This window comes from Haemaphysalis longicornis, unplaced genomic scaffold (assembly GCF_048455015.1).
Source record: "Haemaphysalis longicornis isolate Haplotype H1 unplaced genomic scaffold, Haemaphysalis longicornis Haplotype H1 scaffold_6, whole genome shotgun sequence".
Lineage (NCBI taxonomy): Eukaryota > Metazoa > Arthropoda > Arachnida > Ixodida > Ixodidae > Haemaphysalis > Haemaphysalis longicornis.
The window spans coordinates 210,809,935-210,837,733 of record NW_027526407.1 but is presented as its reverse complement, the minus strand read 5'-3'; the positions used below and the strand labels follow the sequence as shown (position 1 = coordinate 210,837,733).

At 49.1% G+C, this 27,799-nt stretch overlaps 1 protein-coding gene across 1 annotated transcript in view; it reads left to right on the top strand.

The window, feature by feature from the left end:
* The window catches only part of LOC144141340 (acetylcholinesterase-like), a 48,903-nt gene extending 21,473 nt beyond the window's left edge, over positions 1-27,430 (top strand). The window contains exons 2-3 of the mRNA XM_077672933.1: positions 15,804-17,293; positions 23,697-27,430. Coding sequence (XP_077529059.1) covers positions 15,816-17,293; positions 23,697-23,859 — 1,641 coding nt within the window. The 5' untranslated portion in view covers positions 15,804-15,815 and the 3' untranslated portion in view covers positions 23,860-27,430. The remainder of the gene's footprint in view (positions 1-15,803; positions 17,294-23,696) is intronic.
* The last annotated feature ends 369 nt before the right edge of the window (positions 27,431-27,799 follow it).

Below are 27,799 nucleotides of genomic sequence, written 5' to 3'. Positions count from 1 at the left end.
ACATGGGTGCAGCTTGTCAGAACACGGGTTCTCGCTGATCGAGTGCAGCGTTGGTTTGCTCTTCGCCTTCACGTTCATCGCCGCTGATAAAGCGATCCGATCCGGCGCGTTTTGTGCACGGGTTCTGTGTCGGTTGAAAATGTCTTTTTTCACATGCCGCCGGTAGTAGGAATTACAACCACCGCAAAATAACACCCGGCACCAGCGGGGCCACATCTGAGACCGCGCTTTTTGGATAAACAGTGCGCGGTGCACCAAAGGGAACGAGCGCACGATTCTCCCCACGCGGCTGCGAGTTCGCCGCCGATACCAACTACAGCTACGTAGTACACCGCGAAAGGGCGAGGCCAGGCCGCACACATGCGGGCAGGTCATTCGTTCGCTTTTCCAGCCTGTGTGCATAGTGTCTACAGAGATGAAAAATCCGAAAGAGCTGGCCCGTAGCAGACGGCAGTCTGTGGGAGCGCAATAGCGGAAGTACGTCACCGCTGAGGAGCGGAGCATCATGGGAGGGGAGGCCAACAGCGAAGAAACAGTTGAAAGGAGGAGGAAATACGGCGCGACGATAATTCGCGGTTTTTGATTTACGATTTCTCAGCTAATACTCATCGCTTTAACAAAATTCTTGCAGGAGGAGATTGCTAATACATTGCTTTATTTGGTTACATGTACATCCATGCATCGGCGGAAGGCATTTCAGGACCCCTTTAAATAGGTACATGGTATTCAGAAAGGACAGGGTTGGCTGCACCCACTCTTCAGGAGGTGTGGCCATTATCGCCTTGAAATCATTAGCATGCCACCCTCTCTCTTTAAACACTGTCCTCGAGGCTGTAGCGATCCGTACGATAATATTTAACAGGTTGATAACGGTATGCTCCATCTACATTCCTCCTGATCATGCACTTTCGAGCTCTGATTTCGAGGCGCTGGTCGACCAGCTTCCCGAACCATACATACTAACAGGCGACCTCAATGCGCACAACTCTCTTTGGGGCTCCTCCAGAACGGATGCCCGAGGTCGCCTGATAGAGAAGTTTCTTACATCCTCCAGAGCATGCCTTTTCAACAAAAAACAGCCTACATACCATAACTTAGGACACAATACATACTCGCATCTTGACTTGGCTATTGGTTCCGTAGTTCTCTTTCCATGTCTTGAGTGGGGTGTGGGCACGGACCCATATGGTAGTGACCATTTCCCCACTTCATTAACGTATATAGGTACAGGCCCAAGCAGTCCATCTTCCCATAAAAGGTTTAATGAATCAAAAGCAAACTGGAGCACATTCACACAAACATCTCAACTACACCACACATCCATAAAACACCTACACGTTGAGGAAGCCGCCCAACTCGTCACGGCGCACATCCTCGACGCTGCCGAAAAGTCCATTCCCCAGGCCTCCAGTGGGTCCCGCACCCCAAGGAGGCCCTGGTGGAACGAGGACTGCAGGCGGGCGCGAGAGGCCCAGAACAAGGCGTGGGGTGTCCTTCGCCGGTACCCGACGTCACATAACCTCATTTCTTTGAAACGGGCAAAGGCTTTTGGGAAGCGAGTGCGTCGTGAGGCGAAAAGGGAGAGTTGGCGCACCTTCCTCACTTCCATCAACTCATACACTGACACACACAAAGTCTGGACACGAATACGAAAACTAAAAGGACAACAGACACACAGCCTGCCCCTGGTTAGTACAACAGGGGACACACTGGAAGACCAGGCTAACACACTTGCACAACACTTCGAACACGTGTCCAGTTCAGCACACTACACCAACACTTTCATTAAACACAAAGCATCATGTGAGAAGAAGTCCTTGCGAGACACTAATAAGTCGAACTCATCCTATAACACCCCCTTTTCACTTCATGAGCTGAAGGTCGCACTCGGTACTTGTAAACCTTCAGCTCCAGGTGCAGACAGGATTTCATACACAATACACAATACACAATACACAATTTCATACACTTACATGCAGACACACTTGAAACACTTCTTCACCTCTACAATAAAATATTTCTTTGGGGCACTTCCCACGCTCTTGGAGGGAGGCCATAGTAGTGGCTTTCCTAAAGGAAGGGAAGGACCCTTCCTCTCCCGCCAGTTATCGCCCCATTGCCCTGACAAGCTGCCTGTGTAAGCTCTTCGAGAAGATGATAAACAGGAGACTCGTGTACTTCTTAGAGTACAACGGTCTTCTCGAGAGCTGTCAGGCAGGCTTTAGGGCGGGGCGATCTACGAACGATCAACTCGTTGCGTTAGAGTCATATATTAAAGATGCTTACCTCCATAAGCAGTACTGTATGACAGTATTCTTTGATCTTGAAAAGGCGTACGACACTGCTTGGTGGTACGGCATCCTCAGCGATTTGAAGTCCTTTGGTATGTCGGGTAACATGTGGAACACGCTTGCCAGTTACCTCTTTGAAAGAACGTTTCGCGTGCGAGTTGGAACTGCACTCTCTAGAGTTCATGTGCAGGAAAACGGTGTTCCGCAAGGTGGAGTTTTGAGTTGCACGTTGTTTATTGTAAAAATGAACTCTCTTCGGAAGGCTCTGCCACCAACCATTTCCTGCTCAATCTATGTAGACGACGTGCAATTATCCTTTAAGTCTTGTAACCTGTCTATCTGCGAGCGCCAAGTCCAGCTTGGTGTTAACAAGCTACCTGGCTGGGCAGATAGCAACGGTTTTAAATTTAATCCAGTGAAGTGTACTTGTGTTTTGTTTTCGAAAATGCGCGGCATTCGGCCGGATCCAGACATCAAACTGAATGGTGTCTCAATTCCAGTCAGAAATCAACACAAGTTTTTAGGTGTAGTCCTTGACGAAAAGCTCTCGTTCATTCCACACATAAAACAACTTAAACATAAATACTTAAAGGCCATGAATATACTCAAGGTTCTCTCCCACTCTTCATATGGGGCTGACAAACAACTTCTTTTACGTGTTTTTACCAGCCTGATAGGTTCACGATTAGACTATGGAAGCGTTGTTTATGGGTCAGCAAGTAAGACATCCCTCAAAATGCTGGACCCAGTGCTTCATCTGGGGCTCAGGTTGGCATGTGGCGCCTTCCGGACTAGCCCGGTCGAAAGCCTCTATGTGGAGTGTAATAAGTGGAACCTACAACGTCAGCGAGCATACACAGATCTTTTTGCTTTTAAAATTTCATCTATGCCACACCATCCTTTTAAATCGGCTTTTTATGATACGTCTATTACTGCACTACTCCTAAACCGACCATCGTTCTCTGCGCCCTTCTCTTACAGAGTTAGAAAGGAAGCGTCAGAGCTTTCTGTCTCCTTTTTAGACACCATACAAAGTTCTCAAACAGATTTTATAGCACCATGGCATCTCCGCCCTGTATCATGCGACGCATCCTTCACACATGTAGATAAAAACCGAGCTCCCACATGTGCAATTCTGCAGCACTTCTTGTATTTGCAGCAGAAGTATCAATTTTCTGAATTTTATACGGACGCCTCTAAAACTGCCACCTCTGTGTCCTGCGCGGCGCATGGGCCCGGCCTTAATGTCACTAGAACTGTTAACAGTAATACCAGTATCTTTACGGCAGAGGCTTATGGTGTACTTCTTGTTGTTAATCATATCCTTCAAAGTCACATCCCACAATCCATTATATATACAGACTCCCTCAGTGTCGTGCGGGCGTTGTCGTCAACAAAGTCTTCAAAAAATCACGTTGTAAATCTAATAGTCAAAGGTATTATGTCTGTGTATGTCCACAAATTTGAACTACTCCTTTGCTGGGTCCCTGGCCACTGTGGTATAGCCGGGAACGAAGCAGCGGATCGAATGGCCGCTGCTGCTACACTCTCGAATACAGTAGACATAACCACATTACCCTACACCGACGTGAAACCACACATCAGACAACAACTTCGCAAAACATGGCAAACACACTGGAGCGAACAAACCGACAACAAGTTACACGTAATAAAACCACACTTGGGACCATACACCACCGACACACGCAATAGATACACTGAAGTCGCCTTGGCTAGATTACGGATAGGGCTCACTCACGCAACGCACTCGCACCTGCTCACTGGATCTCCAAGACCTCTGTGCAGCAGGTGCGGAGAGGCCCTATCCGTGATCCACATCCTCATAGAATGTAAGGCACTCGACACTACACGACGCAAACACTTCCCTCAACTACACACACGACATATTCCACCACACCCATCATACTTCTTAGGAGATGATGCCATGTTTTCTGTTCAGCGCACGTTTAAGTTCCTATCAGAAGTTCACTTTTTACAACTCATCTCATACCACCCATAGCTATACCCCTGGTCCTATACACCAGCCACCTTATTTATTTTTTAACCACTCTTGTTCTTCACCCTGGCCCTTTACACCAGCCGTACTCATAGTTTTTAACTGATTTTATTTCGTGTTGTCTCCTCATCAAATAACTTTCTGTTTGGCGCTCTTTGCCCGTGTCGGCCTTGCGCCAATAAAATCAAACCATCATCAGCATTGGCATGGTGAAAGGAGCTGATTGTGTGTGTCCGAGGCGTATGGTGGCGGTGCGGGCAGAAAGGAAGTTGTATACATAGTGGTAGAAATGGGTGCCTAAGTTGTGGGGTGAGATGGCTTCTAAGATGATGTGGTGTGAGATGTTGTCGAAGGCCTTTTGGAGATCAAGGGAGAGGAGGGACGTGTGATGGCGTTGGGGTGGGTGAAGATGGAAGTGTTGGTGTAGTTGAAGGAGAGCGTCTTGGGTGGAGAAAGCCAAGCATGTTAGGTGGATAGGCCTGCGTTCTCTCTAGGTATGAATTCATTCTGGTTTGGAGAACGTGTTCGAAGAGCTTGCCCAGGCAGGATATAAGGGAAATGGGGCGGAGGTTGCGGATGGATGGGGGTTTGCGAGGCTTAGGTATAAGTGTCATACTGGATTGTTTCTATGCAGGTGGAAGGGTGTGGTATTCCCAATGGTGGTTGAATAGTTGTACGGGACGTTCGATGACGTCTTCGGTAAGGCACTCTAGAACGGCGTCTTTAAGGTCGCAGTAGAGATTTGGTCCCGATGGTTCCACGTGGAGTTGGGTAAAGACTTCGCTCGGGAGAGCTCGGCACGTGATGTTGTACCTTGTGGCTTGGCTAAAGAAGCCGCGGATGTAAAAGTGGCTCTCCATGAGCGCGAACCATAGCTCCGGGTCCTTGGGGTTGAACGGTGGCATGGGAGGGAATGGCGAAGATGGCGGATCGCTGTAGTAGCTTCGCTGATACCCCGGCAATGAATTCATGGTTGCGTTGAGTCCAGTGTTTCCGGGTCACCACTTTTGTAGGCTGGGCTGGCTGTCGCGTAAGGAGGCGGGCCGCCCGCGCCCACAAATTCTGCACGACGCCTGTGTCGAACGGGCCAAGGCCGCGGAGTAAGGAAGGAGACGCAGACACAGTGCTGGCGTTCGAGCCTCGGGGGCCTTCTTCGTTCTCTTCTTTCTCAGCCCACACAACAGCCTACCGATGACGATGGTGCTGTTGCGGATGCTGCTACAAAATAAAGAAATTCGGAGATACACTGTGGACTCGAGCCAAGCAGGACTCAGGAGCGGTTCGAGGTCAGTGGGAGAGGCCTTTGTCCTGAAGTGGACCTGAGTAGGCTGATGATGATGATGGTGATGGTGATATAAACATTCAGCTTCTTGTGTGCCATTGTGTAATTTATGCGATTATACAGAGTTATGAGGAAATTATTCCGCTATACAATCAGTGGGGATGCCCAGTTTGACGGCTGAACTTCACGGCAAACGTTCCCGATCGGCCTTAATGCGGGCTAATTTCACAAGATATCGAACATGCGGGTACTTGGGGATTGTTTATTTTCCTCCTATTTTTATGAGTTATGCACAAGCCAGAAGCCAACTAATTGAAGTCTGTTTTCCTCTAATGTGCGTGCTTTGCGAGAAAAAAAATTGGCCGCGTATCTGCTCCTTTCGTTGCAAATGCCGTCAAAAGACGATAGTCTTTATCGGCTTTTGCGAAGTAAATGCCTCCCTTCGCTTTCCCGCTCACCTCTCATGTTGTTCCTCTTGCATCGCGCTCCTCCCAAGGTAAAGACAGCAAATGTTTGCTTAAATCATTTTAAATTTCCCGCGTTCCACTGCTCCAAACCGGGTGTCTCGATGCGAACGCTGCCGTACGGCGAAGACGAGCGTTAATCGAGACGCCCTACTTAAACGTTTATAGAACCGCGTTTCCCTACTCCACGTGCGTTGCAAGCAGAACGTGAAACCTATCTAGTGGAACCTTGCGTAACTGTTGCCGGTTATTTCTTAAAATGGCGCCAGAAGCTATAGTGGCGCGGGCGACAGCAGGCGACGGCGGAGTGAATTCTTTTTCTGCAGTTGATGAAGTATTTAATTTCGCAAAAGTCAAGCCTGTTTGATTTTTAATCAAGGAACACTGCAAATATCACTTCTGTATTGATTTGTTGTCTCATATTTGCGTAATTTCGTGTTCTTCTTCAACAATCTTGACAAGTATGAACATTACACCGGACATAGACGGGTAGATTTAGCTGTGACTATATAAGACTATTTCGCAGGCATTGTTTTGCTTTGGCCGGTTGGCTGAATCGAGTCACAGATAGACAGACGGACAGACATACAGACAGACCAAAATTTCTGGGTTTAAGTAGCCCAAGAAAGACTATCGTCTTTAAAAAATGTGAAGGTGGCATGGTTGACGCACGGTTTCCGGCGGGTACAGGTTTTTCCAAATTTGGGACTTTTCGCACTGCAAGGTGCAAGTGTTCTGATCAAAGTTCTTCAGAAATAAGAAACTAAACCAAAATGACAGCCAGCGCAGTTAGAATACTTTGAGTTCTGCTGAGAACAATCATCTCATGTCCACTGCAGGGCGAATTGACGTCCAACTGCTCCTCTCCTTCGCTGCTCGGGTCCAGAGTTTACCCCTGAATTTCCTTATTTCATCTACAAACATTTAGAAAAGAATCGTGAAATTGGACAAGACGCTAGAGTGTAGCTCACTTTGAAGCCCTCCATCTATCCGTATGTGAAATTGAAATATTTGGGGTTTAATTTTTTGTTAGCTGTAGCGGAGGTCTCCGATTCCTTTTGAGCGCTTGGGCATCTTTCACAAAGTGCGCCGAAGTCTCGACACACGGGCGTTTTGGCCTTTCCCCTTCATCTGAGAAGAGGCCACAGCGGCCAGGATCAAAACCGCGTCCTTGGGATATTTGAAATAATGACCAACTTGTGCTACGTAATGTCGTCCTGTCGAGTCCACTTATAACGATGCCGTTTATAACAATATATCGGATATAACGATGAACAGCTATGGCACCGCCCGCTTTTTATGCGTACCATGAAAAAATAAACCGCTTATTACAATGCTCCAGTGCCGCGATATCGAATATAACGATTGAATCCTGTTATAGCAAGCCCTGAAAATGCGACCTGCCGCCGGCTTTCCACGCCAACCACGCCGACACCATGCACCGTGATGCGCTGCGCATCCCGTCCACCCCTCAGAAAACGAAGCGAGAGGAGGGGAACAGTTATCCTTCCAAACACCCCTCCCGATGCCGCCGCTTTGGTCCGCCCCCGTGCCTGGTGCTTTGAATTTGACTGGGTGCCTCTTCAAGTACCTACGTTTTTCAGCGGCATCAGACGTCAGGGCCGATGTTTCGGAAACGTCTGAGTGCCTCACTGAAGATGCGAGCGTGCGAGGATACGTGCTGCGGACAGCGGTGGCAGTGACAACTCTGACGACGCGGTTGCGGAGCCTACTCGGGTACACTCGGTGACAACTTAAGAACGGCACCGGAAGTTGCCGCTGTGCCTTATCACCGTAGCCGGATGGTTCTCCGCGCGGCGCAAGTAGGGCGTTACTGGGGATATTTTGAACATGGCGTGAGCCGTTCCCGTGATTTTTGGACTTAATATGCTTATAAACGACTCCAGTGACGACAAACAAACTGCGTGAGACAAGGCAGACGATATCACGCATTCATAGCAAACCCCTTTCAAAACGCGCGCGCACTGACATCACGGGTCCGGCGCTTTGGCGGAGTAATACACTACATGAGGTGGTGCCGTTCTTGAGTTGTAACCAAGTATAGCATCTTCGCAGGAGGCCCAATGCATGATACTCTCTCAGGGAGCTCGTTTCCACCAAGGACCCTTCGCACAGCCAGGTGCAGCACCTATTGGCTATGAGGTCGACCACGGGCGGCGCTGCGAAGCGCGCCTCCGTGACGCCGGCTTAGGGATTCTCGCATTTGTCGTCTGCTTCACTCGGGCCCGCTCTACCAGCTATTTCTTTGCGCTCGGTTGAAGTCTGATGCTATTCCGCATCAGATTTTGTGAGTGCGTAACTTTCTATCATAACAATCGACTTAAAAGTGCATGAAATAGCCTAGGGCGTGAGTTTAAGTATACTTTTGGATACCGCTACGGAAGAAACATTGCCGGCGTCGCCCCCCTTCGTTGCAAAGCCTGTGCGGAGCGCGAAGAGTCGGAGCTAGGCGTCAGTTTCTGTATTAAACAATCTTTCGAACGAAAGGAAAAGCCAGCTGCTAGTAACCGACAACAGCGAAGGTACAAGACCAAAACAAATTCCAGGCCTTTGGGGCTGTCGGCTTTGGCAGAAAGCATTGTGATTCCCGGTAATCATATGTAAGGTAGAACAGTTTTTGCAACCTTACCGAACGCTTGAAAGTGTTGCATAGCATCACTTTACGTTGTCATGGCATGGAAGTATGCCGACATGCGCTATGGCGCGCGAAAAATGTAAATTGAGTTCCAAATAACCCACTTAAGCACAGGCGCGGGCTTGTTTTATACCAGGCTTCCAACCAGTATGGAGGTTGATTGAGCAAAACGAGTAACGTCTACGGTAAAGATACAGTGACACTATGCTTGTTCAGACCTGGGGGGCTATTTTGGTACATTTCCCGCAGCCATATCTTCCCAACATTCAGATATGCGTAAAGGAAAACTGCACTCTTTTGAGGTGGAGGAGGAAAAGGAGGCGAAGGAGGAAACTTTGTTTAACTTTAAAATAAATCTGATTAGTGGGCTGGGTCATCAGTCCAGGACAAGAGAGCAAGAGTAATTCTCTTGAATTCATCGGGCGCCATCGCGAGTAGATCAAGATTTCTTTTTTACGCCTGGAAGGGTTGGAAAACGATAAAAAACTGCTTGGAAATATTTATCGGTTTCAATTCTTGTATTATATGCACGTATGCTATTTATTGTGTTGTTGGCGTGTATATCAAGCCTTCAATACGGTTATCATGTCATAATTGGTCGGGTTGAGAGTCAGTTCGTTATGATCACGATGGTTTCGACAGAAATTCGGAGCACAAAAGCCGCCTTCGAGTACACCGGACAACGTTGTCTGGGGCGCGATCGCGGTGGCGTAGCACAAACCTTCTCATTGTATTTGCATGTGAATAAGCAACGCACGCTGCGGATATATGCACCTTCTTGCACGCATTCATAACAAAAGCCTATTTGTGAAAAAGGGAATGTATGCCATACAACCCTAAGATAATTTTCACACAATCCCTGTGAGCCTACCAAACATTCCCAAACCTACTAAGACATTTGTGACGTGCAGAAAAATTAATGCACTGGGAACATTTAAAAAAAAAACTGTCATCGGATGCTAGTCAACAACAATGAAAGAAATAGAAGACGGCCGTTTTATTTCCTGCTGTGCGATGCGCGTGTATACGGAGGGACCCGCTGCTTGGCGCGTAGCATTAGACTGTTGAGTCTTCATAAGAGCATCTCAAAAACAATTCAGGGAAGCCTACGCATTTTGAATATTTATCGAGGAGCTCTGAGCGCTGAACCCCACGAATAAGCAAGGAAGGACGAGTTATAAACGATCTTCTGACCGAGGCTCTCAATAAAGTTGTTCTCTCTCTCCTCGTCTGTTGCAAACTTGTGGGGGAGACAGCTTCAAATTATTCAGAGGTGTCAGAAGCTGGCAAAGATAACTGAATTACTAGAAATATGCTTTTTGATGCACTAAAGCATCAAAGCGGGTGATTTCTAGCACAGGCACTGCTGCTCCTCACAAGCGGAGTGTAGCAGACGACAGGGGTGCGAGTCCCTAAGCCGACGTCAGAGCCAGGGGGCGCCACTCAAACATCTCATCGCCAACAGATGCTCTTGAAAAAAATGTGCACCAGCTTCATGTGCAGCAAACAAAGCTGACCGAGTATAGCTTATTTTCCACAAATAGGTAGTAGTACAACCTTGCTTGCCTGCAAATAAAATGTTTTGGTCTCTGCCCCGTCTTGTTATTTAGCTGCCCGCATATAACAATCATCGGTTATAACGATGGGTTTCCTTGGCACTTGGATATTGTTATAAGTGGACTAGACTGTATTTCTAAACATATCTGTAAAAGTTGCTTGTCTAGAAAGAAATTTGACAAGATAATCGACTGCGGTGATTTTTCAAGAATTGCTTAGTTTTAAAAAGCAAAATATAAAAATTCACTGCGCTTGTCCTTGTTTTCCTTCTCCTTGTTATTTTTGTGCCCTTAAGATGACCATTACAAAATACGAAGCACGCTCTCCAGTTTCTTCAAAGCTGGGAAAACGAGGCTGCTAAGATGGACAAAAACACTGCTGAAAAACATGTTGCATCGCTTTGTTCAAACTCAAGTTGTAAAGGCTGAACTCACGCGTTCGAGACCCATCTCGCTGCCATGTGCAACGTTGCTGCTGTTATTTTTCTCACTTCGCGTATTTATAAAAAAAAGCGACTGTTCACTTTCCACGGTGTTAAAGGACTGAGGCGAGGACCGCGGGACGTGAGTGATCTCTTTTTAATGGCGGATGGAACTTCAGAATGATGGTGATAGTAGGAGGCGGCTGCCAGGCTACCTCTTCTTCCTATAATATTTTGAACATCCTCCCGGCCGGCCGATAAATGAATGAAGGCTAACTTAACCAGGAGTTACTTTTCAGCGGTTATCCAGCTATCCTGCCTTATTTGGAGCCAACATCAAAAACACTATTGTCGAGTTTCCCGAAACGGTCCGTTGTAATCAGAAAAGACGTCAGGTCCATGTTAGCCACACATTCTTCTGTTTCTACTTATGTTTCCACCTTCTGTGGCACATGCGTTTTGTGGAGTTGGGCCAGGGCACGCGGCTTGTCTTGACCGTCGTCTATTTTGGACGACCTGGCAGTGTTCGTGCATGCTTGGTGTGACATGAGCGGTGGATCGTTTGTCACGTCGAGGAATTCACGCACTGTCTGGATCCTTCCACGGGTAGAACGATCCTTCTTCGTGAGGCTGCTTTTTTCTTTCTCGTTGTACCGATCAGCCGGCATTTGGTCACGTGCTTTTGTGGAGCCTTGTTTGGGGAAGTTGCGTCTGCGCATCGCAGGCCCGTTCTGTTTCGCCATCTTCGCGCCCTTTGTTTGGACGTGGGGGTTTTCAGATCTTTCTTACGTTCTACCTTGGTAAAAGAAATTTCCTCTGAAGCCGTGCTGCTGTGATGATATCTATTAGGCGACTCCACGGGTGAGCCTGAGTTTCTTCTGTGGTTTCGATAGCTCTGCTGTGCTTCTGCGTTAACCTGTGCTTTTTGTGGTCCTTCATTAGGCCGTTTCTTGCACATTGATCTTGTTGTCTTGTCGCTAAAACCTTGCACAAAAGACGGTTCGGCCGGTTCCTTCACAGCGTTCTCATTGCTCTGATTATTCGTCATTTTTGTGGTCGAACTTGTTGGGGTCGCAGTCGTCTGAGCGAGGAACAGGAACCGGTGCCTGCGCTTGGTTATTCCATGAACTAACGCCCCTTTCTTGTAGGAAACAACTTGCTCACTGACTTCTGGATCGTGATGAGGTTCTTTGAGAGGCGTCTGTTTTCGTTTATAAGATGAATGTTCTCCTAACCCGATTCGTTAACGTTTACGATAACATCCTGCTTTTCAGGGCTATTGTAACAATGTCATCGGCAGAATGCTTTTCCAATTCCGGGAACAATCGCTCCATTCTAAATTTGGTCAACAGGATAAGATCTTTAAATTCATAGGCGGCTTCATATTGTTCCTCTAAACCATGCAAGTCGAGAAGTTCTTCAATCACGCTGTCCAGATTCTTCAGAATTTTATATTTTCCCATTAGGCTTTTCTTGAGGCAAATTAGCTCACCGATTGATGGTGTCTCGGAGTTCATCCGTGATTTGATGTCGTTGATCAGTGTGGTAGCGTCGTTCCGGATTAGGCTTCTTCGTTTCCAAAGGGCCTCCATGTCGATGTTTGGCGTCGTTAATATCTCTAGGTCGCCGTGAAGAGTAATGGTAGGCGATAAACCTAAGCAGTTTCTTCCGTTGGTCCCGGCATGCGTCCGTTAACAGTCGGTAGCGTTGGTGAGGGCGTCTGATCGTTAGTTGCTTGGCGAGCCCTCAACTGATCCTTGGGTACTCACGTCCGCCTGCGGTGCGTGGTCAGCGGTCACAGTTTAGTCCCATCGCAGCCGTGCCACTCGCGTCATCGTTGATGGCGGTCCGCAAACTCCGTTCTTCAACTGTGTAGATCTTCACATCCTGGTCGCGGCACCAAATTGTTTGGAGAAACGGAAGCGGGGGACCGCGGGACGTGGGTGATTCTTTTTAATGGCGGATGGAACTGCACAATGATAGTGATAGCAGGAGGTAGCTGCCAGGCTACCTCTTCTTCCTCTAATATTTTTTAACATGCGGTAACACCAAGGACCGTTCAGCCGTTTACGGTCCTGTGAAAGACGAAGCCGTGTGTTTTTGTTTGTCTTTTTATTTGCGAGGTTTCTCCGAGTATGCGCTGCCACAGTTAGGCTTCCGGCGAAGACTCGACAAAAAGCGCGTTTTGCGGAAGTCCCATTCTTTTTATTAAAAAGAAGGAGCACTGTGACGAAGCAAAAAGTTTTCTCTGCTAAAACTAATACATTTACCCAGAGTCGCATGTATTAAACGCTGCAGAGGTTCAAAATCAAGATCAAACAAAATACTCAGTACGTTACACTTAGCCGTCGAACCTTTCAGCATTAGATTGTTTTCACAAACGTTAAATTTTGCAGTGAAACTTTCAAAATAGCTCCAATACGCGATCTCCCACCGACACACGCACACACACGCATGAACGAACTCTCGAACAAAAGCCTTGTGAGTAAGTATTGACAAGGGTGTACGATTTTACAATTGTACAAGGGTGTACAAGGGGTTTACCCGCTGTGGATAACGCTACTTCGAGGCGAATTTTTGCTTCACAGCTGCCAAAAACGCACCCTGTTTAAATATCTTCTTAATTAAAGAGGCCGTGGAGACAGAATTCAAGTTTGCTTTATAAAAAATTGGCCGCGTATCTGCTCCTTTCGTTGCAAATGCCGTCAAAAGACGATAGTCTTTTGACGGCTTTTGCGAAGTAAATGCCTCCCTTCGCTTTCCCGCTCACCTCTCATGTTGTTCCTCTTGCATCGCGCTCCTCCCAAGGTAAAGACGCCAAATGTTTGCTTAAATCATTTTAAATTTCCCGGCGTTCCACTGCTCCAAACCGGGTGTCTCAATGCGAACGCTGCCGTACGGCGAAGACGAGCGTTAATCGAGACGCCCTACTTAAACGTTTATAGAACCGCGTTTCCCTACTCCACGTGCGTTGCAAGCAGAACGTGAAACCTATCTAGTGGAACCTTGCGTAACTGTTGCCGGTTGATTTTTTAAAATGGCGCCAGAAGCTACAGTGGCGCGGGCGACAGCAGGCGACGGCGGAGTGAATTCTTTTTCTGCAGTTGATGAAGTATTTAATTCCGCAAAAGTCAAGCCTGTTTGATTTTTAATAAAGGAACACTGCAAATATCACTTCTGTATTGATTTGTTGTCTCATATTTGCGTAATTTCTTGTTCTTCTTCAACAATCTTGACAAGTATGAACATTACACCGGACATAGACGGGTACATTTAGCTGTGATTATATAAGACTATTGCGCAGGCATTGTTTTGCTTTGGCCGGTTGGCTGAATCGAGTCACAGACAGACAGACGGACAGACATACAGACAGACCAAAATTTCTGGGTTTAAGTAGCCCAAGAAAGACTATCGTCTTTAAAAACTCTGTTTTCCCTGTATAACAACGTTACCAATTTTATCGCAATCTTCAAACCAATACCCGAAATTTCAAAGAAAGCCGATGATGTTCGGTTGGCAGCCGTCGACATAATCCCCCCCCCCTTCCCCCGAAACATGAATGGACGGTTGTAATGGGGCTCCCCGTTAATCCTGTATGTTGACGTGCAACCTGAATGCTGACGTGCAGCTAACCACACTGGCAACTATGTTTTCCGTGCTGCCCAGTACTACGTCACTACTGCCCATGCACGTCACTGTAGCGCGAAATTTGACATTTTGAATATTTGCTGCGTTTTTACGGTTAAAAATGCCTTTCGTGGCTTGAAAGTATTCGAAGCGAGCTACCAATTACTAAATCTTTCAAAGTAAACGGAGTTGTAATTTGTATTCATGGCACTTTTAAGGCCTAACGTTGTCGACCGTTTCGTACAAGGAAACATATACTAATTGTACTTATCATACCTCGAGCTGCGCGCACAGGTTGGGGCTCTGAGACTTCAAAGCAAAACTTTAAACTCAAGCACCGTACGTATTCGAAAGGTGAGCTTTTTTATACTGCTGAGCTGTCGGAGGCTGCTGCCCAGCTGTTGACTGCGGGACGGGACTCTCCTCGTGACCCGGGCGAAGACGGCTAGGGCAACGCATGGATTCCCGGACGAGCGCTGGCACTTCTCACCTATCAGGAAATTACTTAATTTAACCGGACCACCAGACAAAAATTTCCGTGCCCTCACCCATCCCTCAGCAAAACTCAGGAAATAACACTCCGACAATTACAAGCAGGCACGTACGTTCACCCGGTTCGAATGAATTTATTGTTTCCCACACAGTACACCGCGCTATGCAAGTTTTGTCCACAGCTAGGTACCCTCCAGCATATAACTGTGGAATGCGCTCACAACCCAGCCCTACCACCCCTCTCCACCTGTTCCTTCCCTGAGCTGTGGGAGACACTGTTGACCAGCTGTCAACCGGAGGACCAGACTCTCCTGGTGACGCGGGCCAAGACGGCGAGGACAACGCATGGATTCCCGGAGTAGGGTCCCACTCTCACATTTGAGCTCATTAAAATGTTTTCTCTCTCTCTCTCTCTGGCACATTCTTACAGTGGGCTGCTGGACAACGCTTTATACGCAGGAGCGTATGCTGCTGCAGCACGCGTTGCTACAGACGTCGCCGGGACATGCACCAAGCAATCCGAGGAACAACAAATTAATTACAATTAATGCAAGCTACAGGAGGGTAAATCTCAAGAAATCTGTGCGTGTGCTCTTAAACCCGGCGAAGTGTTGCATAAACACGCAGTAGCACGCACCTGCGACGGCGAAAATGCTCCATTGCCAGGAGTGTATGCGGCAGCAGGCGATATTGTGTGGCTGGCGCAGTCAAAACCCCCCCGCCCACCCCTCCCCTCCCGAGTTCTTTTTTTTTCATGCTTTTCTGTTTTTTAAGTGCGGGATCTTCTGTTTTCTCTTTCGATCAGAGCTAAGCTCTACTTTCGAGCAGTAAGTTAAATTATGCGTATTTCTGTAAGCTTCCTTGCGCTTTTATGGCCTCTGAAAAGGAGCAAGAGCAACACTAGGGCGTTGCATTGCAACTCTCGCAAATCTTGTACTTAGTAGGGAAAACCTGTTCGGCGTTTATTAAAGCTTTCTTTCTCCCGGCACCTCGCAGAATCTGCGGCAGATGAGCATCGTGATGCACAAACCGCTCCTTTTCCTGGCGCTACCCTTGGGCCTGCTGCCGAATGTCATCACGGGCAGTGACCGGAGGACCAGCCTGGGAATCGTTCGAGGCAACAGAATCAGCCTCCTGAACCGCGTTGTGGAAGAGTACCGTGGCATCCCGTACGCCTGTCCTCCCGTCGGCGACCTCCGTTTCCTGCCTCCAGTGCCGGCTCCGCGCTGGGAGGGCACCCTGGACGCCAGGAATGGCCGGACGGCCTGCCCGCAGGCTCCCAACCGCTTCCTGATGGACGCCATCGTGCTCACCGAGGACTGCCTCTACGTAAACGTCTGGACGCCTGTCCCGCGCTGGGCGGACGCAACGGCTCCAGTGCTGGTTTGGATTCACGGCGGAGGCTTCACGACCGGGTCCGCCTCGTACGACAACTACACGGCGGCGGCTCTCGCGGCCAGGACAGGGTTCGTCGTCGCCTCCATGAACTACCGGCTGGGAATCCTGGGTTTCTTGAACGCCGACGTGCCCGAAGCACCTGGAAACTTGGGCCTGATGGACCAGCGCCTGGCTCTCTGGTGGTTGCAGAGGAACGCGCGCGCCTTCGGCGGCGACCCGGCCATGTTTACCGTCATGGGCCACAGCGCGGGCGGCATGAGCGTTCACAGCCACATGCTGTCTCCGGGGAGTCGCGGTCTCTTCCGCAGGGCGGTCATGATGAGCGGGACCATGAGCGCGGTGGACTTCTTCGAATCCGTTGAGCAAAATATGGTCAAGGGGAGGGTGGTCGCCGAGCTGGTCGGATGCTCTGACGCCGACCAGACGCTCGACACCCACCCGGCACAAGTTCTGGCGTGCCTGCGAAGCAAATCGGCTGGAGAGCTGGTCAGGGCGGCTGCGAAGGCCGTCGCTCCCAGGTCGTTCCACTTCCTGCCGACGTTCCACAGCGACTTTTTGCCGAGGATACCGATTGCCGGGGTGGCGAGGGGGTTCGTCACGAACATCGACATTCTCACGGGCGTAACCGCAGACGAAGGATCCACGCCGTTCGCGATGCTGCTGAGGCCGCAGTTCCAGTCGGAGCGCCTGACAGAGGCGTCAGATATGGCGCTGAGGAGTGCGCTGCAATATGTGGTCCACTCGTGGACTCAACGGGCCGAGCCTGAATTGCTGAACAGGTACGCGAGCCAGGCTGCTGACAAGGAGTCCCTGAGAGAGAGGCACGTGGCTTATCTGTCGCACAAGATGTTCGTTTGCCCCATGCACTTCACCGCCGAGCATCACGCAGCCAGGGGCAACGCCGTCTACACGTATGTGTTTGCACACCGATCCCAAATGAAGCCTCCTTCGTGGAGAGGAGCGGGCCATGCCATGGAGCTCCCGTTCTTCTTTGGACGGCCCATGGTCGACAGGGACGACTTCGCCGAAGAAGACGTACGGGTTTCCGAGGGAGTCGTGAAGATGCTTTCGACATTCGCTGAAACAGGGTAAGCTGATGCTTTACTTGAGCGGCATCGGTAGCTAGAAAGTGCACAATTTAAGGTATTCATGAATCCTTTGCAGAGGAGAATAATAATACGCCTCTAAACAGCCATGCAGCCAATGTAGAAAGCAATGCGTATATTGCACGTGTATTAGGTCATCGGTGTTATGAATGGGCCGAGGACCACGCAGGCAGAGAGAGGACACTGGTTAACACGTCGAAGACTATATTTAAGAGGACTAAGGGCAAGCACAGGACAGTAGACGCTGGGATGTTATAGACTGGACGGGCTTGGGTCACACGGACGCGCAGGCCGTAGTTAGAAGGTACACAAAATAGTCTCGTAGTTGGGAAGGTCCGAGAGCAATGCCCAAGAGGCAAGTTAGCTTACGCTCAGTCGCGCGCGTTTCTACCGGCTCCAACAGCAGGAACGGCAGCGCCCAACAGCCTGACCGGAACGTCAGCAGTCGGCACACCAGCGCCACGATGACGGCGCCCAGACGCGCTCTCGAGCCTTGGCGGAGGGCAGCGACGGTTGTGCTCCACGTGGCCCGTGGACCAAGCGTCCCACGGGGTAGTTCCCACGCAACCGCGCCCTGTTCCGCCGCTTGGCTTCCAGCCGTTCGAGTACCCACTTCCGCGATCACTTACTCGCGGCTCCTCTTCCTTGTCATCTTGTCTGTCGTTCTGGCTGGCTCACTTGCGCGGCCAATCACTCACATGGCCATTCATCAAATCGGCACACCCATTGGGCACCTTTCGCTGCAATCTGAACGCTTAAACATACGAGCTGTAGGGACGACTATTAATGATTATTATAATTATTTCTATAAGCGACGTTGCGGTACACTGGGGATTCTTTAGAAAAGTACTCTAAGGCGAGGTGCCTTCTGAAATTGAATGTAATGGTCATGTAAAAAGTAAGTAGGGTAAACAAACGGGCGACACCACACAGGCACTAGCTACTTACCGTTCAACTAAAAACGTTTATACATACAAATGGAGAATAGTGCAGACACTACAACTAAGAGTAACATGTGTACGAAATGACATCGATTTTGCCATTGGTCTTTAAAAGTATCGACGAAAACTAAAAAATAATGATTAGCGATTGGTCCTTGCCTGTGTTGTTTTGCTGAAGTTCTTCGAAGAGGTTACCATTGTTTCGTGTAAAATGTTTGTCCGCAAATGACACAGTATTGTAACAAGAAATTTGGAGTGATCGTTCTGACAGCTGCTCAGGGGATGTGAAGCATAGAATGAATGAATGAATGAATGAATGAATGAATGAATGAATGAATGAATGAATGAATGAATTGATCAATCAATCAATCAAGAAATCAACTATTTTAATAGCCAAGAAAAATAGTGAAGTACTAGCACACTAACAGAAGTGCAAGAATAAGGTGACATGACGCTCAACACATGGTTCGCTAAAAATACGCTACACTAGCGCAGTGAAGTTCCCGCTGATCATTCTCCTAAAGCGTCATGTATAAATGCTAGCACATTGATTGCCAATAGGCACCAAAATGTATAAATGGCACACTGTACACAAAAAGCAATTTTCTTTTGTACAGCCTTTCAGAGCACTCACCTAATACCAATAACATTCGAAATTACGATCAGCTTGGTGTTCCCGGTAGGGAAATGACTGAACCCTAATAACAATTGACCTATTGAACATCATTCTTCGGAAAACCTTGCTTTGCAGAAAATAGAACAGCTCCCGAAAAGGCAGAATACTTCCATACGCTAGAGTTATTACTGAACCCGAAGTATGGCAGAACATTGGTGCTTTACGAGAAACAGAGCTGCTATTTAAAATACAATACAATCTAACAGCCTTAGCATTAAATCCCATCCAGAGCATGTGCGCCCCGCAGGTGATCTCACACCGATAAGAAACTGATCGACGTTGACGTTGTGGAAAAAAGCCTTAGATTCGATTTGAAACTTTGCTATGGAAACTCGCCAAGGAAACCGACAAACGACTGTAGCACACAAAAGCAGGAAGTGCAAGGTGAAAAGCTCAGCTCGAAAAGTTCATTTCCCTCCAGGTGCACAAACGAGTTTTCGGGGGGCTTCTGGCAACCACTCGCCATGCATGGCTAACACGACACCACCAGACTCGGTTTCCGACCCCTGCGGTGCTCCTGTAATGTCTTAAAGGGACACTCGAGTGAGTTTGTCAAGCTGTCGTTTTTGCTTTCACTGCGTAGACTGGCTCAAATAGGCACACTTAGCATCGTTTATCTCGGGGATAAGGAGGTATTTATTTTATAAAGTCAGACAGAAGAGACACTACCATGCACGGTTTGCGGTGGCCACACCAACTAACAGTGACGTCAGCGAAAGGGGATACGTGATTGGACGATATCCAAGATAAGCATGCAAACAAGTTTCGGTTTTGGCTCTGCGAAACAACATGCTTGACATTCGATGTTATCGTTGGATGGACATTCTCGATATCTCAGTAATCAGCATACCACACTTCTGTCGTGTTGTCGGCTGCAAAATGCGTCAGATAAGACTACCAGAACGGCTTGGAATCGGAGCAATCACTAGCCAAGGCTTACGCGGTGGGCGAACGCCCTTTGCGTTACTGCAGACGCTCAAATGCGATGCTCTTTTACCCCATTTTGGATTTTGCCTGGCTCATGCCTGTATCGTAAAAAGCGTGTTCGCCCAGGCCATTTGCCTGCTGATTCAGGACTGTGCCCACTGCCCGCAAGTAGTCGGTGATTATGGCAACAGCACGTCAACCATAACTCGCTAGCGCGTCAGTGTCAGTCTGCGCGGGTTCTACGAACTCGCTCGTGGAGCAATGAACGTCACAGCGCAAAAATGGTGAATTAAGTATAGGAAAAATAGGCCAAAAACAAAGAAATCAACTTAAAAAAAAAGCACGAACTCTAGGGGATTCGAACTTACGACTTGCAAAACGACATACCTCGCGCTCCAGACCACTCGGCCAAGAGCAGGCAGTGTCAGGGTAGGAAATATAAAGCATATAATGTATAACCAGTTTACATTTTCCTTTAGTCTTGGTATTTCAAGCAGCTTAGACGAGTATTTCCTGTGTAGCGCTCGTGCAGTAAGTGTCCCCCTTATTCACACAATATCTCATGTCTAGCAACTGCATTTCCTGGACGGAAAGCGTTCGCAGGTGTGTGGTAGTACTGCTGACCGCTGTGCTTGTTCATCAAGCGCCAAATGTGCCTCCTGCACCCTAGTTTTACGCTGTATGGCAAAAAGTTTCGGTTGATATTATTTCCTCAGTACCCATATTAACTTCGCTGCCTGTTCTCCAGCCTTCAATTGGCCTGAGATTTTATAGCATACCAGTCAGCGAAGCGTCGCATGTGCGCTTGTGCAGTGCTTGTGTGGAGCGACGTGGACTAGGAGCTTGATAAAGTATACAAAATAACACGTGGAGCGATAAGTACACAAAATAACAAACTAAAGTCACATTCTTCTATTCAAAAACGTGTCGTGGCATCATTTCAACTGAGGGAGCGAACTGCGACGACACTTCGCCGGCCGGCGGACCGAACGCTGGGCCGACTGACCCTGTTGGAGGTTCGGCGAGCCGTGCAGTAGCGCAGTCAATTTTGTTGTGACGTCGTGCGAAACGCCACAGAAAATGGGCGAGGATGCAGAGAGGAGGACAGCCTTTTCAAATTTTTTTTTATTTGCGACAGTATGCCCGTTGGCATAAATACTATGCTACAAGTATAGGTTAACTCCCGTTTCGCGAACAAACGCAAGAAGGGAGTGGTGGTGGGGTCCCCATATCCACCGATGGAGGTCAGGTGGTCTGCCAGGGTGGAGGCCTGTGCCTCGAAGGTGTCGTGTTCTGGCCGCTTGCAATGAAGGGCACGTCCACAGCAAATGTTCTGTGTCGGCATCTTGGGCAGGAGCCGTGCAAAAGGGGCAGCTCTGGTCGAACGGGGCATGGTAGCGTGGTGGCCACTCCCGGGTAACAGCGGGAGAGAGGGCTACACCAACACGAAGTCTTCGCAGCAAGACCTCCTCCCAGCGAGCGAGTCGGCTAGGGAGGTCCGTTCCACACGGTGGAATTAGAGCTCGTGTGGCGCGACGAAGATCTTCTTTCTTTTGTAAAAACTGTCCTGGGGTATCTAATGTCAGTAAAGGCAATGGTCGTGGAACAAATGTAGTGTGGCAGGCACCATCCGCTGCAATGTGAGCGGGAAGCGTATTTCGCCGGACCCACGAGAGCCGCAGAGGGTAGGGGTACGTATCCAGTATGTCATGAATGTCCCTCGAGATAGCCAAGTTGTTATTCACTCGACGTAAATCACGTATGGCCGCCGTGCAGTCTGTATAAATTTGTAAAGTAGTACCTCCAGGGGCTTGATGAAGAGCAGGAGTTAGTGCTTGCAAGCCGTCCCGGATGGCCGTAAGCTCAGCCAGCATAGACGGCAGGGTGCGGTGTGTTTCGTAGAAGCACGTTTGACAGGCCTCTGGGTGGGAAGGACATTGTAGTGTTGTCGTCACCACGTAGTCCTTGGCCCCAGCATCCACAAATGCCTGCACCACCTGGGGTTGAGACTCCGCCGCCAGTTCTTGCGCGACCGCGAAAAGCGTATCAGTATGTCCGTTGCATCGATTGTGAAGTCGCGTTAGTGGCCTGTTGTCGGTCACCTGGTGGTATAGCCAAGGTGGCCTGGTAACGACGCAGGCTGGAGATGTGGGTAGTGAACGACCCATGTAATTTCCTAACGCCGCTGCCTCAGCAACAAAGGTGAGTTTATGCATGCGGGCGGACCGACGCTGATGGACAAGCTCATCCAAGGTGTTAACTTGAGCTTCAGCCTGAAGAGCCGGGATCGGTGTTATCCTAGGGAGGCAGGTAATTGCACGCATTGCGGCTCGGTTAACTGCCTCAAGTCGAGCCCACTCCGCCTGGTTCAGGTGTTGGAATTGTGCCTGGTAAACAAGCCGAGGCTGGAGTACAGACCGCACCAGTAGACGGGCCATTTTGGAACAGGAGCCACCAGACTTCTGTGAGATGGGTCGGATGAGGTGGAGCATCTGTCCCGCTTTTTGGGGAGCTGAACGTATCCACATAGACGCTGACCCAGACGCATAAATTTCTAATCCAAGCACGCGAAGTGAGGTGGCAGTGCGTACGGGTCGCCCGCAGAGTTGCAATGCGATTGGAGACATCGCCAGTCGGCGACGGCCCCAAGCACTGGCCACAGGCAGAATAGCTGTCTTTTCGACGGAGAGTGTCAGTCCAGCATATTCGCACCATTTCTGCGTGTCAGACAAGGCTTGTTGGAGGCACGCGGTTTGCCGAGTCAGGTCTGGGTGTACAGTCCACACTGTGATGTCATCCGCGTACATCAGAAAGTGCATGTCAGGCATAGAGCCGAGATGCCAGGCCAGTGGTAACATAATAACATTAAAAAGGAAGGGCGAGATTACCGATCCCTGAGGCACTCCGCGGACAGGCGTAAAGTGACCGTAATTGATTTTGCATGTGAATAAAGTCGCCTGAGCACAGCGAGAGTGGTGGAAACATGGCCTACCGACTTGAGACTACGCTCGTAATCCCGCAATGTTTACAAATCACTTCAGTGTCCCTTTAATCCGTCCATCCCCATCACCGACGTGCCTACTGGCGTCGTCAACCGACGTCTTCCCATAAATTTCACTTTATGAAAAAAAAAAAAAAATATGGGCAGCTTCGCACTAGCGGCCAGACAGGCGGGCAGGCCACTAGTGGGCACCGGGCGAACAGCGAAGGTGGCGGCCACTCAGCTTATCCTCGGTTCGGCTAAGTTTGTGCGGGGTGGTGCTGGGAGATGCGGCGAAGTTTTCTGCGTGATTATACTTCGTGGCTCGGTCAATTTTTTTCTGGGTGTCGTCGTACAACAGCAATGAACACTCGATGTGCGATGTACGCGAGCCCACCGGCTTTGAGGGGAAGCTTCAGGAATAAGGGAGGGCGCAGCGGTACGAGCGTTTGCTGAAAATCTTTCAACTCGTTCGGTGGTCACCGTTCGGCTTGTGTGGTCTGACGCATGGAACGCTAACTAAGAAGTTGATAAACCTCATCGCTGCTCGGCCTTTTGGTTTTTTTTATTTTGGCGTTAACTTTTCTCATTTAATCGTCTAAACAGTTCCACTCGTCGCAACAAGCAATTGAGCGAGCCAGCCCACGACCCGTTTCCAAAGTCGTGCTTGTACCAGTTGTATCGCCCCTCCGACATGGGGCGACACGAACCTTGCCCGCTCGGCGAGGATTTCCTGAGCAGTTCGACGGCCCAACCACCAGCTTAAACAGCATATAAGATAAAGCGCCTAACGTTTCCAGCTTCTCGCCAGCCCTGTTTCCGCTTATGTGTTTTTTAATGTAGTGACCACCGACTACGCAGCGTTCCGGAACTGCCATCGGGGGCTCCGTGGCCCCGGTACAGCAGCAGCGAGCCCGCGTCCGTGCTGCTCGGAAACTTCTCCGTCGTCACCGAGTTCCAGCGGACGCAGTGCGACCTTTGGCGGCAGAGCCTCGAGGCCGCCACTCGAGAGTGCCACGCTTGAAGGCAACATTGTGCCCGGTCCGGTTGCTGCTCGGTGGATCGAGTGTTGCTTCGCAAAGCATCTGGCTGGTTAGCGTGCAGCCATGTGGTATCATTTGGGTACTGGAATTATTATTGCTACTCGTTGAAGTAAATCAAAGAGGCCATCTTGTTGCATTCAGCCCACGAAACCAACACACCACGACTCTCCAGACCAAGACAGCCTTCTGCTGCCCCTGGCACGCCTCTCCTGTCTCATCTGCGCAGCTTCCACCCCTCCTGTCTCGGTCCCAAGGAGGTTAAAAAAATTGCTTGACATCCGCGCCGTCTGGGTTGACTCCCACTATTCCAACCGTGTTTTCTGATTCATACTTGCTGTACGCGTGGCAATGCCAGCGCTCAGGCGTAGAAATAAATGATGACGTGGCCACGATATTAAAAAATATCCCAGAAGGTCATCGATATATTTTCTGGAGGGGAAGTCACCTATACCAACCAATGGGCTCGGTTAAAGCCGCGGCGGCCATCTTGCTCGGGGAAAGAAACCAGATGCCGATTGCTTTGCAGCAGTATTTGCCGACTTCCCCAGCGGTTTTAAATTACGTAACGGATTCTCATGCTTTAATTCAACACTGCGAGCCCTGTCCGACGTCTCCGTATTGATTTCTACCACAGAAATTTCGTTAAAAGTCAGATCTCCGAGTACAGGGACATTGTTTTTTTCACCTTATGGCTCGGATATGCAGCTGCCACAAAGTAAAAAATACGTAAGAACTCGTTTATCTTCTTTATTCTAAACGGTTCAAATGCAGAAATTGGCCGTGAAAGTTCTAAGAACAAAAAAAAAGCAATAGAGTTACAACTGTAATGTGAAAAACAGCAGTCATGACCAGAAAATGCAGCATTTTACGAAAAACAACATGAAACACCCAGAATTATTGTGATAATAGACATAATGGAGTGACAAAAAACCGATACATAAAACTTTCATGAGTGTATGATAGCAACCAATAGTATTACGTTCATTGCATTGCTGCCCAACCTAACACACAAATAAACTGCAAAAAAAGAACCACCAATCTTTCTGGTAAATCACACCATGAGGTTACATTGCCAGTGACATGAACTACCGAAAAAAGCTGAACCAATTTGTATTTTTGGAAACAAAGTGTTTATTTTTTGAAAGAAGACAGACTTATGATACCAGACGTCAATGAAACTGCTAAAACATACTATCAAATGGCGAACAAAAGACACTGACAAAGGACAGTGACTCAACATCTTTCGGAAGCCTAGCAGCAAAGAAATTAAACATTGTAGGCGCATACTACGCGACACAGTGCAACGAGCATGACCGCAGTTTGGAATCAACTTGCACGCGTGCAAGTTACGTGCGCAATGCGACTCCCGGGGCCGGGTTCACACTGTTTGTACAACCGTAAGCCACACACGAACCAACCATACTTGTTTTGATCTCGTTACATGGCGCGCACACGAATCAACAACACTTTTTCGTGCACGCAAGGAACGCGCGCTGCAACAACTACGCGTCTTCTCCCCTAGCAAGATGGCGTCGCGGCGGCTTCACTTTGCGGGCGCCCCTTCCACTCCAACAATTTTTTTAAAATGCAGAGCATTTCAGTAACTCACGATGTCACCCACGTTGACGTCCGTAGTCCGCACCGTCGTTGTCCCTACTATATAAAAAAAATACTATCCGGCGCTCGGTTTCGATCCCTCGACCCTGCGGGCGGAACGCAAGGTACATGGTGCTCTACCCACTGCGCCACAAAGCCGACACAGAAGGGGACGCTACGAACGCGCCTTATATCGTTGACTCACTCAAATTACTGCTGACGAGCGCTCTCTCGTCAGCAGTTGCCACAAGTGCAACAACATTAACGTAACGCAAACTACTTAACGTCGTGCGCCCCCGGAAATGCTCTGCATTTGATCGTGCCCCTCGCGAGGGGGATGTTTCACTGCGTCTTCTCTCGGTGGCGGGACCCCTGGCGCCATCTGGCGGAGGCGCGGCACAACTCGTAGCACTTTGCAAAGATGCGGCGCCAGCCAGCTGTGTGTGTGCGTTTCTTTTTAACCTCCTTGCTCGGTCCTCCTATTGGAGGTTTGTCGTGTTCGCCCTGCGGGCGCGCCACCTGATGGGACTTGGCGTCGAGCCACGAGCTAGAGGCTCGGGCACCAGCCGTGTTTGTATTTCGCGGGTAAAACATTCTTTTCGACGGTATTCTAACAGCCGTACTGCTTATGCTTGAGCACGGCGGGACTCGGCTGCCTAAATTTCCGCGCTCCCTTTACAGCCTTCGCATTGGGGCCCGCCGCCACGGGACTCGGGAGTGGCGTTGCTCCGCCGCCAAGCGCGTTCACAGGCGCAGTGTGTGCCCCGCAGCGCTGGCTACTGCCGCGTGCGTGTCGCGGGAAGTTCATGGTCGCTCATAGCTGCGAAAACTAACGCTGGCGCCATGAAGAAATGGAAGATCGGCCACATTGTTAAGAAGTGGCTTCGTGTTCTACAGGTTGAGTGCAAGGACCTAAAATCGCTGCAAACACGTATAGTGAGCGCCTTATGGCACAGCTTTTGCCTTCGAACAAGCTGTTATTTTCTCAGTTGAAGCCTCATCGTTCAACTGCTATTCACTCAACGATCGGGTGTACGATTTGTCAAGGATGACTGCCAAGATGTATATAAAAAACAGGCCTCACCAATTTTTTCGAGAAAAAATTTGCACTCTAATAACTTTTAAGGACGCGTTTTCAAACTTAGTTGCCTGATGGACTCTATTGTGAAGATGAGGGCGGAGTTCTGGGAAAGTTTGTATTGCATCGTAGACGTGCAATACCTCTACCATGCGGCCACAAATACACATCGCGGTGCCTGAACGTGCGCTTGCGCGAGCATCTGCGGGACGTGAAGAACGGCTTACTGGGCAATCGTAGCGCACATTGCCGGAAATGCAAATGCACGCCTGCCTTTAACGAAACTGTAGTGAGAGGAATGCATAAAAACCAGCTCGCAAGAAAACCATAGGGACGTTTTAAATGGCTTGCCTTGGTCACGCTTGCATAAGCGTGCCGCCTTTTGGTTTATCGGCCGAATAAATTGCGTGTCATGCCCCGCAATAATTCCAAGCGGCCGCACACTGCTTTCTCTGCCTTCCTGGTTTTTCTTGTTTTTTTTTCTTTTTAACTTAGTCTTGTTTTGTTTTGTGGTACCGGGTGTCACACAATTGTCGGTTTTTGCCTAGTTATCTGCAATAGCGCGAGCTGTGTCAGAAAATAGTGATGTGGTTGCCTCACAGATGGTTATATACGCTGCGAAGTGTACTTTTTGCTGATGTTTGAATTTTTTGTGTAATGTATGAGCGTTTTTACGAATAAATGCTGATTGATTGATGATGGGGTTCAACGCCCCGATGCTACGCAGGTGATAAGGCGCACCGTAGTGGAGGGCTCCGGATTAATTTTGACCACCTGGAGATCTTCAACGTGCGCCGAAATCTCGTACGCACGAGCGTTTCCGCTTTTGGATTCCATCAGAAAAGCGTCGCCGCGGCAGGGAATGGAACCCACGTCCATCGGCTCCGAATAAATAAATGCTAGTTGAAAGTAGCGTCGGAAGTCCCTGTCGTCCTCCATCGTTATTGTTGTAATTTGTGGCGCTCTGCACGTCCACATTAGGCAGTTCTTGTGGGGGTTGGTTTTTTTTTATTAGGATATAGTCACACGGCATATGCTTCTTTCTCGAAATTGTATAAAGCGTGTCATAAAATAAAAAGAATTGCCTCCAACCCACCCTGTAGGTGGTTGGATTGCATAGCTAAAAACGACACCCACAACGATTACCCATACGACGTCATTTGAATTCCCACACGTGGCTCTAAAAAGCGTGAAACCAAAGGCTCTGGTAGCCATTTCCTGGCTTTCGCGGGGGCAGCGTACGAGCG